Source organism: Lonchura striata, chromosome 3 (genome assembly GCF_046129695.1).
Source record: "Lonchura striata isolate bLonStr1 chromosome 3, bLonStr1.mat, whole genome shotgun sequence".
In the NCBI taxonomy this organism is placed as follows: domain Eukaryota; kingdom Metazoa; phylum Chordata; class Aves; order Passeriformes; family Estrildidae; genus Lonchura; species Lonchura striata.
This window is the reverse complement of record NC_134605.1, coordinates 50567182-50584453: the sequence shown is the minus strand read 5'-3', so window position 1 is coordinate 50584453 and position 17272 is coordinate 50567182. Positions and strand designations below refer to the sequence as shown.

The window sequence follows — 17272 nt, the reverse complement described above, 5'->3', positions numbered from 1 at the left end:
GACTAAGGGAGCTGTCCCTCCCCGCCTGCTTCCACCGCTGCATCCTATGAGTTCCCCAATTCATCCACCCTCCTTCACCTGTACTTCTGATGATTGGTGCTACTTACAAGAAGATGCAAAATTAAATGATGTTTTGATGCAGATGAGAAAACCTTAAAGAGAAACACTCTTATGAGCCTGAAAAGCAGCATAAAGCAAGTCAAGACAAACTCATAAGAAAGGTAACAGGACCATGACCTTTACAGAAGTCACTGATGCATCGACAGCTCTTCAGAGCCATTTTTTTGGAATCAAGGCGTTGCACGCAGCTTTAAAACCGGCTGTTCAAGAGCACGTGCCGCAGGAACGAGTCTACAGCAGTGCAGCTCTTTCCCACACGATGCGGCGAATCGCCTGGGCTTGCGAGGCGGCCGCCACTCCTCCCACCTACTGCCGAGATGGCGAGCATCCCCAAACCTGTTTTTTCTCTCGGCGCCGGTACGGAACGAGCCGTGCCAATGCGGCGGGAGCTGCTCTGAAGAAAAAACTAATTACACCTGTGTGAACAGCGGCACCTCGGCCGCCCGGGCCGCCGCAGGGGCCGGGAGTGCGGGCGGCCGCCCCCGCACCGCCGCCGCATAAACGCCTCCAGCCCTTCCGAGGCGGCTGCTCCCGGGCCGCGGGCCCCGGTCCCGCCCTCACCTGCTCCGGGCAGAGCCGCGGGCGGGGGCGGGGGACGTGGCGCTCACCTGCCCCGGGCCGCGGAGCCGCGGGGCGGAGCAGCCGCGCTCGGCGAGCAGGAGGAGACATGGCGGAGGCCGCGGGCAGGAGCGGCGGGCGCCGGCGGCCCGCAGGTGAGCAGCGGCCGGGCCGGTCGGGGCGGCGGGCGGCCGGCGCGGAGCGGCGCGGAGCGGAGCGGCCCGCCTGGGCTGCGGCGGCCCCGCGCTCCCGGGCGGGCGCCGTGCGGAGCGGCGGCGCGGCGGGCCCGGCGGCGGCCTCGCCCGCAACAGGTGCGGGGGCGCTCCGCGGCCGTGCGGCACTTGGCTGCCTTCTCCGGGCACCGCCGCCGCCCGGCCGGGGACAGCGGGGGGTCGGCGTGCCCGAACCGTGCCCGCCGTAGCGGCGAGACCCCTCCCGACCCCGCGCGGGGGCATCGGCGGGGCCGCGCCGTCGCTCCCGGCTCGCCGCCGGTCGTTCGGAAGGCTCCGCTCCAGGGGCTCGGGGTGCCGCGGAGCGCCCGCACGGCGGCGGGGCTGACGCGGGGCGCGGAGCCGCCCGGCGGGGAAGGGGTCTGGAGGGGGCGGCCGCCGGGCTGCGGGCTTTGAGCCGGGTTGAGGTAGCGCCGAGCTCCGGCAGTAAGGGTGGGCGGACAGCCGCGAAACGCTGCTAACGGGGACGGGGTGAGCCCCGGCGAGGGCGGAGGGACGGCTCGGCAGGGTCAAGGTACCTGGTGGCAGCGCCCCGGCGCCTGCCGAGCGAGGCCCGCTGCGGGGCCCCGGGGTTTGGCTGCGTGCGAGTGACGGGCTGTTGCGAGCCCTTCTTTCCTACGGAGAAAGCGGGGAGATGTCCTTGCGTCTCCTCTAAGGAGGGATGCACTGCGAGACCGTTTTAACTCGCTTTTATTTTGGCCCTAAGGGTGAGGAGGGTGCAGGGAGGAGATTTTGGCTTACGCAAGCGGATCGACCGCTGTATCGCTGTTGTAGGAGCAATGCTGTTTGCTTTTGCTGCTTGCTGGACTGTGAAGTATGGGTCTAACTTTCAGTCCTTTCCTTTTTTACCGTCCTCCCCAGTCCCATTCCACTGACCCTTTGCTAGTCCTTCTCTAACATAAGTCCAGATTTATCTCTGAATGAAACAGTGAGTTTTTGTATGAAAACAGCATATGTATAGGCCATATGGCTGTTGGCTGATGGATTGTGTTTTCTCGGTATAATATTTTTAATACATACTTTATGTAATGCAGACATGCAGTCACAAGCAATGACTGTGGGCAGACTCATCCAAGTGTTGTCTTCATTAGACTTAGAAGTATAGAATATAGCTCAGAAATCCTTACAAGTCTCTCCCAGGTATCTCTCTAAAGTTCAGCTTCAGAAAGGATGTGCATATGTATACCTATGTGTTTCAGAGTTTGCAACCACATTGACTTCACTTTCCATGGCAAGAACTGACAGGTTTTTTGAAGTAATTTCTAACAAACTCTTTTCCAGTTCTCTACCTTACATTGCTGATGTGTTTTTTTTTTTTTTATTTATTTTTAACTGGATTATCAGTCTTTTTATAATTACATACCAAAACTAGAATCAAGCCAACAGGTGACATGTATTTTGCATATGTTCTGTTTTAAAAGGACTTACGTGCCTAGATTTATTCTGAACTTCCTTTATAGTTTCATTTCAAGCTTATGTGTTGAACTTTTATTCATTGGGACATCTGTAGACCAAAGGATCTGCTTGTATAAGTTCTTGAGTATTTCAAATTTAAATTACTTCATGCTGTCAAAGTTAATTTGAAACTTCTTAGTGAGTGAGATGTCAGAGTTAAACTTCTGTGAAGTTTAACTGTGAGGCTTTTCTGTGACATTTGTTGGCTGCTTGAGATCTTTTTAGGTCTCTTTAGTTATCACAGGGGTTCACAAACAGGAACAACCTCAAAGCACATCAAGCTCCGTGGCTTTTTGGTCCATCCATAAGCAAGCAGATGTGTGTGCCTAGGGAGGGTGATGCAGATGGCTTTGGCTGTAATCTGCTCCGCAAGCGGAACACCTGTGTCTGGATCCGGCTCCTCAGGAAGGTCAACATCCCATCTGTGTTTGGTGAAATTAGCTACCGGTCAAACTACTGCCTCTGTTGAAAAAACAAAGCTCTGTGTGTGTTGTGGTGCGTGGCTGGTTTGTTTCTTTCCTTGCCTTCTGTGGCTACACACATGGACTTTCAGGGCTGATCCTGGGGAAAACTTCAACGTCACCACCAGGGTGTTGCAGAGAGATGTTATAAGTGGCTCTCTTTATTGGCAGATAATCTGCTGCACTCAAGCCATTTACCCCAGGGTGAAGGTGGTGGTTTTTTTTTTATTCTGCCATTCATAAATGTATAGATGGCAAGTGAGTACAGTGCTCAGGGGATATACTAAGTTACACCAGTTAGATTTTTTCAGTCGTAGCTACTCGAGCATCTAATAATGGTAACAAGCTCTTCAGTGATTCCTGAGATGAGAGGGGCCCTCTTGTGGGGAATACCACATGGAGAAGCTTCTGAGGCACCTAATTTTATGGTTGCCCATCCATAAACATAGGCATGTCTCTGCCTGTGAGTGTTCCTCATGCGTGCTCTGGGCTGCCTTAGCCAGCTCTGTGCACAGGTAACAATTTGCTCAAGCTCTGGGATACCAGAGAGAGAACTGTGTGTTTGCAATGTTGCAAAGAAACTTTAATGCTGTGTTTGCGTGTACTGTTGTAGTTCTTTCTTCTAAGTGAGCTTCGTATTACTCTGTACTTTTAGCATCAAAACAAATCTGCCCTTTAAATCATGTCAGTGCCAGGTGGCTTGTGAAAGCTGAAAACTTGAGGTGTTCACTTTTTCACTGCTTTTATATCTGTTGCTTGCTTATCCTGGTATTTTCTCCATCTGAGACTAAATCAAATTTTATCTTGCTGTGTATATTTTTTTTCCTAACAAATAGATAAATTATTAGGGAAAATACAAAAGTGCAGAAAGCATACAGTGGCTGGGAGTTGAAGGCTTGCTCTGGTTCTCGTGGCTCTTTCCCAGCGGTTCCAACGTGTTTTGCTGGGGAGAATTTACACGACGGTGTTGTGACACGCGGGTTTTCTCTCTCTGGCCGGCTCAGGCGGTTCATGCCCTTTCCAAGGGGAGCTGCCGGGTGCAGCTGGTCACTGTGGCCAGAGGAGGGGTGGACCTTGCCCGTGCCCATCCCCGGCAGCGGGGGATGTGGCGGTGCTCGGCACAGGCTGCGGTACCGCCCGAGGGTCAGCTCCGCAAGCAGGGACTGCGGGAGCGCCAGGCGCGGGGAAACGGGGACCGCCGGGAGGGCGTGTGCTCAAAAGCGCTGCGAGTGTCGATGCTTGTGTGTGGTGGGCGTGCCCTAATTTCCATCCGTGATTATCTAAACGTTAGCACAGTGCGAATCCTTTGTCTTTTAATATATAAATCGTGTATCTGCATTTCTTCTGTTGCCACCGCCCCTCTGATGAAAACCTATTCAAACTATGAAATTGTGTATCAGAGCCTATGATTATGTCTTTGGTTCCACATTAACGATTTTTGAGGCAGTACTGAATATACAGAGACTGAGATTTACCAGTACCTGGTGGAATGAAAATGATACAACTAAATTAAATTTAGGTTGAAATCCTCATAGAAGCCGTCCCTCAACTTTAGAAAGCTGTTCAAGTACTGTGTCCGGGTATCTCTGATTGGTCAAATAATGTCTGTGCAAGGACTACACACTATGGAAAAGTTTGAACGAGCCATTCTGTGTGCTTATCGTGTAATAGGAGTCAGGCTGTCTTTCTCCACCCACCTACACCCAGCATTACTAGTGTTAAAAAAAAAAAAAAAGTATGTGTGAAACAAACCACAAGAAACATAAACTCAACAACAAAAACCCAGCCCTGTCTAAAGAAATCCACCCCCCCAAAAAAAATTCAAAATCATAGTAATGCTACACACACAGCCACACAAAAGCCCCAAAGCCAAGCACTGCCACTAAAAAAAAGAGTTTATGAAGAATCAAGCCTGCTAGGTGATGGTCAAACAGCTGGCTTATGCATATTTCCAATACAGAAAGAGAAGTTTTACTAATTTAGTTAAAGTAATATGCATTTTTTTGGGGCTTAATTTTGAAAGCTGTACTTGTGTATGTGCTGTTTCAAACTGCAAAATGTAAATTTACAGTACTGAGATGTCTAATATTTTATTTGCATGATTTATTATTATCCCAGATAAACAAATTTAATACTTTAGAGCTGAAAATTGTTTGTGGTGTTAAAAGTAATTAAATGATCAGATACAGTATTTGCATAATTGAGGCAATTATTTATCTTGCAACAACATACTTTTTTCTCCACTTGAAAAATGCATGTGTAAGTCTACATCCACAATACAAGCCACAGTATGCTGCTGCTGTTGTGCTAACTCTCCTTCTGTATCTGTCCTTCCTTCAGGGAGGGGATCCCCTCTATGTGACTTCTATTAGAGAGATATAGTGGCTTTCCAAGAACTATGGCAGAAAAGGCTATGTGTGTAATGTTCTTTTTTGCCTTACACATGCATGAGAAATTGTGTATTTGTGAAACTGTTCAGGTTTAATTCTGCAGCTCTCCCTTAGTGTTGGTTCTGAAGTCATGCCATATTTTCTTTAATGCAAACAAATAGGCTTTAGGGACAAAGCTTGAAAATATGTATTCTAGGAGATCTGTCAGAGTTCAAGGGAAATAACCGTAAGTTGTCTGCTAAGATGACATGCAGGACTAGGCTGCCTTGCTGTCCAAATAAATGGAGTTAGAAACCCTGACTCTTGTTAGCAATGAGTTTCTTCAGAGAGATGATGGAATGATATGTGCTCCAGAAGGAGAGTCACTCTGAGACTAGTGAGGGAAAAAATAAAGTACTGATGTCTCAAAATATTCCTTTTTTTTTATCTGAAGCTCCCTTTTATCTAAAAGTCCAGAAATCTTGGTCATCCTCTTAAGAATCATGTTGGGAACTAAGATGTCAGGAAAGCACTGGTAATTAACACAGTTCACAGATACTAATGCCAGTAACACAACAATGAAAAAAAAAATTAATTTGGTCTTAGCACAGTTCCTTTTCTGTCATGTCCGTGTTTCTGTGAAAAAGCTTGGAGCCTTGTCTTTGAAGTATTCATTTCTACTGAAAACTTAGTATGTACATAAGTGTTCTTAATTTTGAGTGCTGTACAAATGCTTGGTTCTCTTGACATGTATTAAACCCAGGTATTTTAAAAAATAAGCTTTTTTTTTCTTTTTTTTTTTACAGACAGAAGCAGTGACAACATTGCCCTGGCTATTAGTTGTAGAGCAATTAGAATTCATAACTTCTGTCTTCTACTAAATTCCTGTTTGCTACTGTCCTGTGAACTCCCAATTCCTTGCTACCTTTCCTTATTTAACTGACCATTGCTTGAAGTTACATGAAATATTCTACTATAGAGTCTTATCCAACATAATTCTGTTATATATAAATAAAGAGTGTTGACTAAGAGTGATCAAACATGTTCTTGATTCATCATGGTGTGCCTTGTGCAATGTTTATAATTAGTCATGCTATGCAAATCAATTTAATTAAAATATGTGACAGACTTGTTAATGTAAGTCTTGTATTTGATTGTTTTATTGGTGTGTATATGTGGAAAGTGTTTTTGAATGATGAGACTCTTTAAGTTCTTGAGTTCCTCATGTTCATGTGCCTTTTTGTGCTGATGAGTGAGTTTGACTGAAATAGGGTAGGGCTTCCAGCCTTCTAAATTTTTTCTATGCATGGAAATGCACACAGGTTTAGATTTCTTTGGCAGGAGGAGAAACAGTTAACACTTACCTTCTATCTAGTCACTTCTGAGGAGCTCTTAACAGCCCTTGGTCCAGTGTATGGCACTGTGTGTGTCAGAGGGACAGCAAACTGGGAAGAAGGTTTTCCTTCTTATTCTCTAGCATTTTATATTCTTACTGATTAATTCAAGGGGCATTTTTTCTTCCTTCCTAGAAGGCAAAAATAATAAGTTATTATATCTGATGTTTATATAAACAGTTGTTTTGAACAACTGAAGTTGTTTAAAAACAATTCAGTTACTGCAGTAAAAATAATTGGCTGGTCCTTTATTATCATGTACGTAAAAGTGAGGCCTTAGATCTTTGATGAGAAACTTAGAAACCTCTATAAAGACAAGGTTATTATGTGTTGGTTTTGGAAAACAAGAGGTAAAAGGAAGAGAAAATAGAGAGCAGCAGTGGAAAAAATTAGGTGTGTGAGAGAGTGGTTGACTTAATGGAAGAAAGTGTTTTTTCTGATACAATGGCCATTTTGGCTATTTCCAAGTGAACTGTAGAAAAATACAACATGAGGTGTGGGGATGAATCCTGCCTGCCTTTTTAAGGCTAGTTTTTATCCTAGATTTAAATGGCATAGAAAAGGATGTTTCCAGTCCTTTAATGCTGGATAAACAGCTAAATAGCTGTTTTTTCATATGAGTAGGGAAAAAATAAAAGCCCTACTTTCTCCATTTTTAGGCCTGACTTTCTGATTTAAAACCTAGTGAAGTAGAAAGTAAAGACAGACACATGACTCCTGAAGAAAACTAGGAATAGATTGAGTTTGGAGTTTAGTTTGTGTATTTGTATTCCAGCATATTCCTGTGAGAGATAGGGAGTTGGAGTTAATGATCTTTAGGGATCCCTTCAAATTTGAGATATTGTATAGCAGTGCCTATTTTTAAATGGGTTCATAGAGAAAGCTTTTGATACAGATGCTAATATTGAAAATATGAAAATCTATACAAAATATTATTTGTGTGTTTTGATGATTAGGTACATTGAAGTTTTCTTGTTGTAATGTTTTTGCAGAACAGGGTGGGAGATTTTAATTGAATTTTCCTGACTTTTTTTTTCCAGGAAATAAACATTTGAAACCTAGTTCCCAATAGAACCGTATTGTTTAATGCAGGGAAAACATAAATATCAAAGCAAAATTCTATATCCTTTCTTGTCATAAAAATACAAGATGTATACCTACCTTGCCCTGAGTCTTGCAGTTGTAAGAAAATCAGAAATAACAGTGAAATAGAGGCAATCTGTAAAGGAATGTATGCTAAAATAATATATTTTTTTGATCTATTTCTTGATACAAATACATGCAAGTTGAGGGGAAGCATTCACAAGGTAGTGGCTGTGGAATGTAAAGTTATGTGCAATTCATAATACTCTAAATCACAGTAATGAGCTTCATGGACAGTTTGGATAGTTTTACAGGGAATTAAATAATCCTGTTAATGAAAGAAGATGGCAAATCTGCAGTTCATCCATGATGACTGGCTTCAACTTCCTTTTCATAGGTAAATATATCAAGTCTAAATACCTGATGGTAAAGCAGAAACATCTCTCAGTGTGTTGTCATAAATATTTACATTTCCCATATCATGATATTAGTGTCCCAATAGTTCTTATTCAAGCTGCTGTTAAAGACTGCTGCATATCAGATGATGTTTTGTGCAGGTAATTATACCTATAGAATCCAGTGGGTGTGTTTAAGTGTAATGGTTTGTCTGATAATCAGTTTGCAGGTGTTGTAAAAAGGAAAACTCATGAATGACCCGGTGCCCTCAAGATACAGTTGCCCTCACTCCTTCTCTTGAAAGAATCTTACTCCTTCAGTAAGAGAGCACAGCTGTGATTGTTTTAATACACAGGATGACTAATGGTTAGAGGGGGGGAAAGAATCAATAATAGGGTTTATGTAAGAAAATTGTTTGATTTGTCTTTTTTTTTTCCTTAAGTGTTTAACAGCGTTGTTCCTAAAATTATCCATCCCTTTGTTCCCTCAGGGAAATGTTGCTTTCATCCCAGTTTTCGTATAGAAGCTCCCACGTAGATGAGACAAGGCTGAAATAAGCAAAGCTTTCCTGCTAGAAATACCTCAGGAGCTTCTTTTTCTTCCCTAAACTAGTGGATTAAGGAAGGGGGGTTGTCAGTACAGTCTCTTATGCAGTGCTGGTACCTTTAATGTATGTTTAATGGTATTTTAGGAATGTTTTTCAGAAAAAAAAAATGCCCAAGTGCCTAAAGTTATGAGGGTTTTTTATTATAATGGGTGTCTTTTATATGTAATAGGTTGCATTTCATTAGGCAATTGGAAACATGCTGTCAGCTGGCATAGTTTTTAACCATGGGGACCTTGAAATAAAATCTTGCTGTGTTAGCTGAATGTGCTGTTGATACTTTTCCTCTGTCACCTCTGCATTAGTAAGTCAACAGGAAGCAAAGTGTGCTAACACCTCAGTTGCCTGTGTGTCATTGCCCCAATCCATCTGCACCAGCCCCTGGAACATCAAACTTGGGTTATTGCCACATTTTGTATGGAAGGCAAGTCAGTCCTGTGGGTGTGGGGGATCCTGCAAGGACCAAGGAAGTAATTCTCAGTCCTGTAGCTGTTCTGCATGACTCCTTCAGTAATAGGGAAATGGACATGCTGAAGCAGTCAACATACCTGTAAGCTGGGAAGCTGCTCCAGTCAGGTGTATCTTTTTGTGTTCTTACTTGTTTTGAAATGCCTGTTTAAGAAGTTTCTAATCAAAGGTGATGAAACAATTTTTTAAAGGGTAGAAATCCTTACTTAAAGCAGTGAAAGGGGGTGGAGCAATATTTAATGAAGCTGCCATATAAATATTGTTTTCTATTACTTTTGTTCTGTTCGCAAGTCTTGGCATGTATGAAAAAAGATGGCACCAACTACTGTCCACCTTCTGTTTGTGTGTTTGTGTTATGTATTGTTTGTAAATATGTGTGTTATGTATTGTTTGTAAATATGTGTGTTCTGTTGTGTTTGTGGGAGGCATTAGGTAGATGAGGTTTGAAGAATGAAGCTATTTCTCTTTATGGAATAAAGTAGTAGTGCCTGTATAAATGCCAGAAGACAAATTGCTGAGCCAAAGAGCAGCTTGTGTTAGAGCTTTATTCTTTACTCTTTTGTCCACACCCTGTAGTACAAAGTGTCTCTAACTGCAGACAGATGTCATCGTGTGAAGCTTCCGTATACGCCCAGAGTCCAAGGTGTAGCCAAGAGGCAGCATGTAGCCAGGAGGAAATGCATACTAGAGGTGGGCTCTGGGCTTGATCCTGCAAAATGCTTCTGTTTTGGTTGGATATTTTGTGGCTGTGCTGGAGAGGGAAGAACAGTGCAGCTGAGCCTTCAGGTGGTGCTGTGTTCTTCTCGATCTGCTGTGATCCTGGCTCATGAGCCTGAGATGTGCAAGAACAGAGCTATCCTGCCAACTGAGCATGATCCAGGATTTCTCTATAAAGAGCATCCCAGGCTACTGTGGCAGTCAGCATAGTTCATGTCATAAATTCTGACCCTTCTTCAGTTTTGTTATCTGTGCTGTTGAGGTGATCATATACTCTCAGTTTTCAATGAGCCACCTACAGACTTGTCAGCTAATGTCTGTGCCATCTTGTGGTGACTGATCAGGTTACATCAAGATTCCCTTAAAAAACAAACAAATTAAAAACTAGCCAAAACAAAACAACCCTGAAGTGAGGAAAAATAATGTCCTTTTAAAATTATAGAGTGATTCAAGCTGGCAGTTTTTCTGTGGTAGCATTTTGAAATGGTGAGCACACATTGAATTGAGGTGGAAATGGATGAAGAATGAGGTATCTCTCAGGTGAAGATCCAGCATATTCCATAGTGGCATTTGCAGCTGTGAAGGATGAAATATTCAGACTGTAAAACTTGTGAGCAAGCATTGTGTTGTAAACGGCTAAAGAAAATCCAGAATGCCAGCATATGAGGGAAATCAATTAACTAAAACTACCTGGACTGTTTGGACTTTGGTCATTTTGCATAGTGTGTGGTAAAGGTTGGTGCTGTAAAACTAATGGCATGGTACAGGATTTTCAGAATTTTTTTGCCTTGTGTTTTCCACACAAGCTAGAAATTCTTAATTTTGCGTTTTCACATGTGGAAAAGAATGTTCCAACACCTGCCTGTAATTGTGGGTGTATGCATTCCTAATGCAAAAGGTATGTACTGCATAGGAAGGTGATTAAGGGGGTGGGGGGGCGGTGGCACACACGACACCCAGCACATGCAAATACACAAGAGGACTCATCCTCATTGTTTTAGGTTAAGCTAAAATTTCTAAACATGAATAAGCAGAGGAGCTGAGCAAAAAGCAGGTTCATGCCTGGAGCCTTCCAGGCTTCTTTTCACTCCGTGCTCATCTGCTTGTGCAACCGCAGCTCCATTCTCGCTGCCTGGAGAGGAGGAAGGAGCAGCCTCTGCTGCCGAGGTGCTTCCAGCTCTCCGCAGGCGGGCAGGAGACAGCGTTCCCAAGGCCGGCTCGCCGCAGCTGAGGAGACAGCACTCATAGACCCTCCTTTGATTAGGATGTGTCCGTGTTGTCAGGGCAACTGTTAACAGCGGCGTATCAAATTTTCTCCTCTTGTATTGCGTGCTGAATATTTTAGTGTGCTGGAGCTGGAAGAAGGTGCTGCTGCAAGGAACCTGGAGCTGTGGGCTGGGATCTCTGACTGAACAGGTTAAGACGGCAAAAAGCAGCATCCAAACCAATGTGCCTTTAATTAGGGTTTTTCTTCAAGGAGGGGAACAACTGCAAGCCTTTCGCTGTCGACTAGATGTTGGTATTTGTCAGCTGTTTGCATACTGCTTATCCATAGGGGATCTGTTACAAGTGCTCAAATGAACAGACAGCCTTGCAGCTAGTGGCTAATCAGGGGCTGGAGTTTCTTACTTTTTTTTTAATAAGCAGAAGGCAACAGCAACATGCCTGGTTCAACTACTGCCCTCCGACAAGAGAGACTGAAGAAAAGTGCCAGGCCAAATCCCCCAGGTTTATTCACCATTAATGAAGAGGATGAGCAGCAAAAAAATGGGAATTCCATGAGACTGAAAGGTACGTTGCTGTTTTGCAGTGTAATCAGGGCTGCCTGTGGGATATGATGCACAGCAGTGTTTTATTAGCTCTTCTGTGTGCTACAGAGAGTCTGTAAGTGACTGGTGCAGTTTGGCACTCACAAATGTGCTGTGCAGGATAGATGTACTTAAATCCCCCGGCTTGTTATGCAACCAGCTGCTTTGGCTATGAAGAAAACAATACTTTTTAGTTATTAATCATGTTTCTTCTGGTAGGGATAATGGTCCTGCATCAGAAATATATGAGTGAGTTTCTGTGTGTTTACTTTGACTTCTGTTTACAGTCTGGGTAAATAACTGTTAAAAACAAGGGAAGGCTTGGAGAGTACAGAATGCAATGCCCTCCTGTTATAGAAGACAGCTTTGCCAAAGACAATGTGAAACTGTCTATACTTCCACTCCTGTGCAGGAGGGGCAGTGTGCCTTTGGCAGAATATAGAAAAATACACATTGTTCTAATATGCTGACTTTTTGCCTGACAACAATATTGAACAGAAAACACAAACCCAACAATTGTTAAAGAAAAATATTTATGGTGCTTAAAGTAGGTAAACAGTGGTAGCAGAGGGATGCTGATGGCCATTGATTTATAGCAGGTCTGTCAAGCCTGGGTAGCCACTGTCTGCATTGTATAATTTCATTCCTACTTCCTACATGGATCCTAGTATTTAAACACTTTTAGTCTGGCAGGGATCCTGCTACTTACAATTGTGACTGTAATTTTTTTTTTTTTTTTGTCTTTAAGTGGTTCTATGTGTATGAGCCCTCCTTTTGAGGGGGCAGAGGGAAGGGGTGGATTGTACCAGGTTTTGTTTACAAAACAGATGTTTGTAGCCTCAAGACACTGTTTTAAATTTCAGTTATTACCATTCTACCATGTAACGGGAGAGGCTTGAAAGCATTTAAATAGCAAATTTTTAGTATGTGTATTTATTAGATCTGAATAATTTACAACTAACTGATTATTTTCTTTTTCTGAAGGAAAGAGGTAGCTAGCTTGGTAGCTTTTACAAACAAGTTCATTCAAAACTTGGGTTTTGTTTGTGGGAGTTTTTTGAGTTTGCAGCTTGTACTTTTTTTTTACCTCAGAATGGTAAAAATCTGGTTAGAGCTTCATGATAGAATATACATTGCTAGTCATTCTTAATATCCTTGTTATGTTAGGGTTTTGTATACACAGTTACCTGCTCTTCTGTGTATTTGAAACTGCCCATATAAAATGGAGGTCCAAACTCTAGGGTGAGGTTGAGTTCTTAATGTTTTAAGAAGCATATTACTTTCCTTTATCACCCGCTGGATCACTTCCAGAGTCAACAATCCATAAAGCTAAAAATCAATAATTTGCCTGGTTTTGTTCAATGGCACTGCTAGTTTCCCCACAGTTTGTTGACTTAGCTACTCTTTTCTACTTGCAGGAGCTATACAGATGTGCTTATCCTTTGTCTGTCTTGTTTTAACTGAGATTTGATTTTTGATTATTCCTTTATTTTCTCTTGGTGCTGTGAAATGTAAGCAGATGTATGTGAACAGCAGCACAGATAACAACAAACAAGTTCATGCAGTTCCAAGAAGATAAAAAAAAATTTAGCTTACCTTGACTACTCCTGGTGAGAAATAATATAGGAAATGGTACAAAATATTCTGGAATGATATTAATTTGCTTTTCATGTTACTAAATGTTGAAGATATCACATAGTTTCTCTAGATCAGTGCACGATGTGCACAGTGATACCTGTGGGTGAATACCTGTCTGTGCATTTGAATGTTATCAGTCATTATGTGGGTTTGGCTGGAATGTGGGTGATGGAGAATTCGTGTACTCAGGGTGCTGTTCCTCTCTCCTGGTACCAAGTGCAGCTCTGGGTGATGAACTCACATGGGCTTTAGTGAATCTTTAGTGTCTCTTGTTCTCTTGCTTCTTTACAGGGTTTGCCTTTCTTAGTTCTTTACCTGTTGTTTTTGCTCAGCAAGCACCTGCAGCTACTGAGATGTTTAATTTTTTTTTCTCTCTAGCATATTCTAAGTCTGGGTCATCTTTGTGGGAGAAGGGCTAAATGTCTTCATCTGCAGTTTCTGTTATCATGCTGGACCCGTCTTTGTACAGCAGTTTAAAACCCAAGAGGCCTTTAATGGATCTGATACTCCAAAATAAAGAAGTTCCTTCCTCCATTAAGAGTATTTGAATATCATCACAAGATCTAAAATAATCAATATTTTCATAGTTGAGGTCTTCTCAGAAAACTAAAGCTTGATTAGACTTTCTATGAGAGTTTTTCTGATCTGGGAAACAAATGTTTATATGCATCTTAAAGTGGCTGGCCTTCATGAGGTTTACTGTAAATTTATTTTAGTATTGGCCATTCCTTTGCTTGTCTGTCTTCATTGTAATTGGAGGAGTCTGGTAGGCAAAATGAGTTTGTTTCTTCAGTGAAAACAAATAATGACAATGTTGGAGATATTAAAAATACACAGTGACCTTTATAGCAGTGTGCTCCTGATGTTTCCTTGCTTTGATGTGAACTGTGCTTAGTGCTTTTTCAACAAATATTTTAACTTCCTTTCTTCCTCTTGCCTTTGGGACAAGACCTGCGTATTTGTTATAGGTCTGTATGGCACCCACAATTTCAGGGTCTTGAGATCCTGTTGTGTAAGTAGAAGAGTGCAAATAAAAAAGGATATTGAAAATAATTGTTACCTTTGTTAACAGTATTTATTCTCTTTCCCTGTTATAACATACAGGAATTTTGCAACATAGTGCACTCTTCAAATACAATTTCTATAGGTTTACAGAAGCTTATTCTGCACTTGAATTGGGTTTTGGTTTTGTTACCAGCTTTCCTGCAGTCCTGCAGTAAAACAGATATTGTTTCTGTGACTGAAGAGAATGTGTATATGTGGTTCTGTACATAAATACTTTGAGTGGATTAGTGTTTCACACACAGGATGGATACCTGTACTTAACTTCAGCTTCAGCAATTCCTTGAATTCAGGCACAAATAATTTGATCTGCCTTAGAGGATTTCCCTCCTCTGCTCTGTTAGTTTTGTTCTCTTTGTATGTAGTCTTAAAACCTTACTCAGTTTTATGAAATTTTAAAGTGATGCCTCCTCTCCTTCCTCTTAGGAGGAGGACCTTATCAACTGTTGATAATGTGTTTCTAAAACGATCACTTGATGAATCTGGAAAAGCAATGCTCATCTTTCTGGGTTATGGATTTGATTACTTAACTGAAATAATTATGACATTTGTGACAAATTAATGAAAAGTCTCAATTTAGCTGTGGAATCCTTCACCATCCTGCTCATTTAAAACTGATCAAGGGAGGGTACCTCTAATCTGATGTGTGAGGTATTGCTAATACAAAGCTAGACGTACATGCCTTAGTTTTCTGAACAGTAGCACTGATTCTTTGTCATCTTGAAAACAAGAGAAGGGCTTTTTCCAGTCCTTTGGTGAATGACAGTGATGTTAGTGATCACCAGCAGGTTTTGCCACTGTTGTGTGGCTGGTAATGTTTGTGCATACTGCTCATTTCAGATGAAAGTTTTGTTCTTCCAGAGGGATGGAGGAGACTTCTTCTATCATAACTGTTTGGGTGCTTAGTCACATGTTCTGCATGTATTAGTGAAACATATATATATTTTTTTAGACTCAGATTGTCTAACTATTAATTCAGTTGTTGTCTGTTACTGTATGTCTATACCCAAAGCAGACTTAAGATACCTGAAAGAAAAGGGAACTTGGCATCTTCAAGGGCATTAAGCTGACAGTCCTGGAAACTGAAACTTTATACTTACAAAACAGGTATTGCATGGGGTGTGGAAGTGTAATTTTATCCCACGCTGCAGAGTCTGTGCCTCAGGCAGGATCCAGAATGACAGCAGTTTCTGGCTTTCGCCACACTTTAAACCAGCAAAACTGCCTGGGATGCTGGTTCTCAATGGGGCCTCTTGGTGCTGGTTAGGAGGCTGACCTGTTTGTTTGGGGCAAAACACTGAACAATTGTTAAAGGCTGATGAACTGGCTTAACAAAATCTGGAGGTTTTTCTGACAATGCATAGCCTTATCTTTCCCATCTGCATTTGAGGCAAAGCGAGTGGAAGGAAAGGGAAGGAAACTAATTCTCATTTTGATGCTGGTTGTATAAAGGGGCAGGGTTGAGAATCTGGACAGTGTGTTCTGGTGTCCTGCACCTTCCAGTGAGTTCTGCTCATGTTTCTGTGCACTTCCTTTCTTTCTGCTAGCCAAGGCCAGGAGAAGAGGGGTCCAAAAGTATCTGTGATTCTTCTGGACATTTATTTACAGAATTACAGGAAAAAGGTGACTTGGAAGGGACCCGCAAGGATCATTGAGTCCATCTCCTAGACCATCACAGGACCATATGTGAGAATCACACTATGTGCCCAAGAGTGTTGTCCAAACATTTTTCAAACTCCATCAGGATTGGTTCTGTGACTGCTTCCCTGGCAAGCCTGTTCCAGTGCCCAATCACCATCTAGGTGAAGAACCTTTTTGTAATTCTAACCTAAACCTCCCTTGACACAACTTCAGGCCATTCCCTCCGGTCCTGTAATTGGTCAGCATAGAAATCAGTATCTGCCCCTCCTCTTCCCCTCACAAGGCAGTTGTAGATTCCAATGAGGTCTTTTAAAATGCCTCTCAAAGCTTCTATGAGGTACATTCTTTAAAAAGCCCTACATTCATTGCTTACAGTGTAGCTGTTCAGGGTATAAAAAGGAACTTGTGTTTTTTTTCAGGAAACTGCTGCCTCTTTGTAGGGACTCCCCAGTCATAGCTGTAGGTGCCAGGTACCAGGAAGCATTCAATTTTTAACCATGACAGAGAGATCCTAACATGAAATAATTTATAAGCAGTAAAGCAAAGAGACTAAACTGGAAGTCTGGGGGGCAGCAGGGAATGTGTCTACAGACCAGTGGAGCAAATCAGATTTGTTCAGTCCCTCTGGCTTTCAGAAAGTCCAAGGTCTGAGGACTTGGCTTGTGCTGTAACACAGCCTGTTCATCAAAGTGTGTGCTGGGATTACTGACAGTGCTTATCTGTGCTGGGTGAGAATCATCTTGCACTTCTAGCTCAGCCCTGTGAGAAGAGGCTTCCACTGCTGATTCTGGAGGATTGTGTTCAGTTCTTTTGGTGACTACATTTTGCCGGGGGGGAAACAGCCTGTGGTCTATTCATGGGCTCAGGGAGCATACTTGACACTGAGTACATTGATGGTGTACTCAGTGTAGTAAAAAGTAAAAAAAAAAAATACAATTATGATAGGTTTGAAAGTTTCAAGTTACTTGTTAAAGTGCATTCAGTTGAACTTGGTATGTGAACTAGGATAATCCCTTTTAAGGAAAGTCTGAATTTTGCAAAATAGCTTTTGTAAGTAATTGGGGTTATTTCAACCAAGATCTAAATGATCACTGTGTTCAGCAGGTGATAAGAACAGGATGCAACCTTTGACTACTGTGCTTGCAGGACAGGGTGCTTGTTGAAGTTGCAAAAAGATTGGTGTTCAGTTCATTTCAGATAACTCTCAAGAAAGCTTTTGTATAAGAAACGCCACTCATGAAAGATTGATAGGAAGCAGTGGAGTTTTT

At 42.5% G+C, this 17272-nt stretch overlaps 1 protein-coding gene across 8 annotated transcripts in view; it reads left to right on the top strand.

The window, feature by feature from the left end:
- Window positions 1–697: 697 nt before the first annotated feature.
- Window positions 698–17272, top strand: part of MAP7 (microtubule associated protein 7) — a 108053-nt gene continuing 91478 nt past the window's right edge. For 3 of the 8 annotated variants that reach the window (XM_021553163.3, XM_021553161.3, XM_021553159.3), the window contains exon 1: window positions 10791–11646. In XM_021553163.3, the coding sequence (XP_021408838.1) occupies window positions 11517–11646 (130 nt within the window). In that variant the 5' untranslated portion in view covers window positions 10791–11516. Of the gene's footprint in view, window positions 834–10643; window positions 11647–17272 lie in introns of those variants that run through there. The other 5 variants (XM_021553156.3, XM_021553157.3, XM_031504345.2 and 2 more) reach the window with 4 other exon arrangements.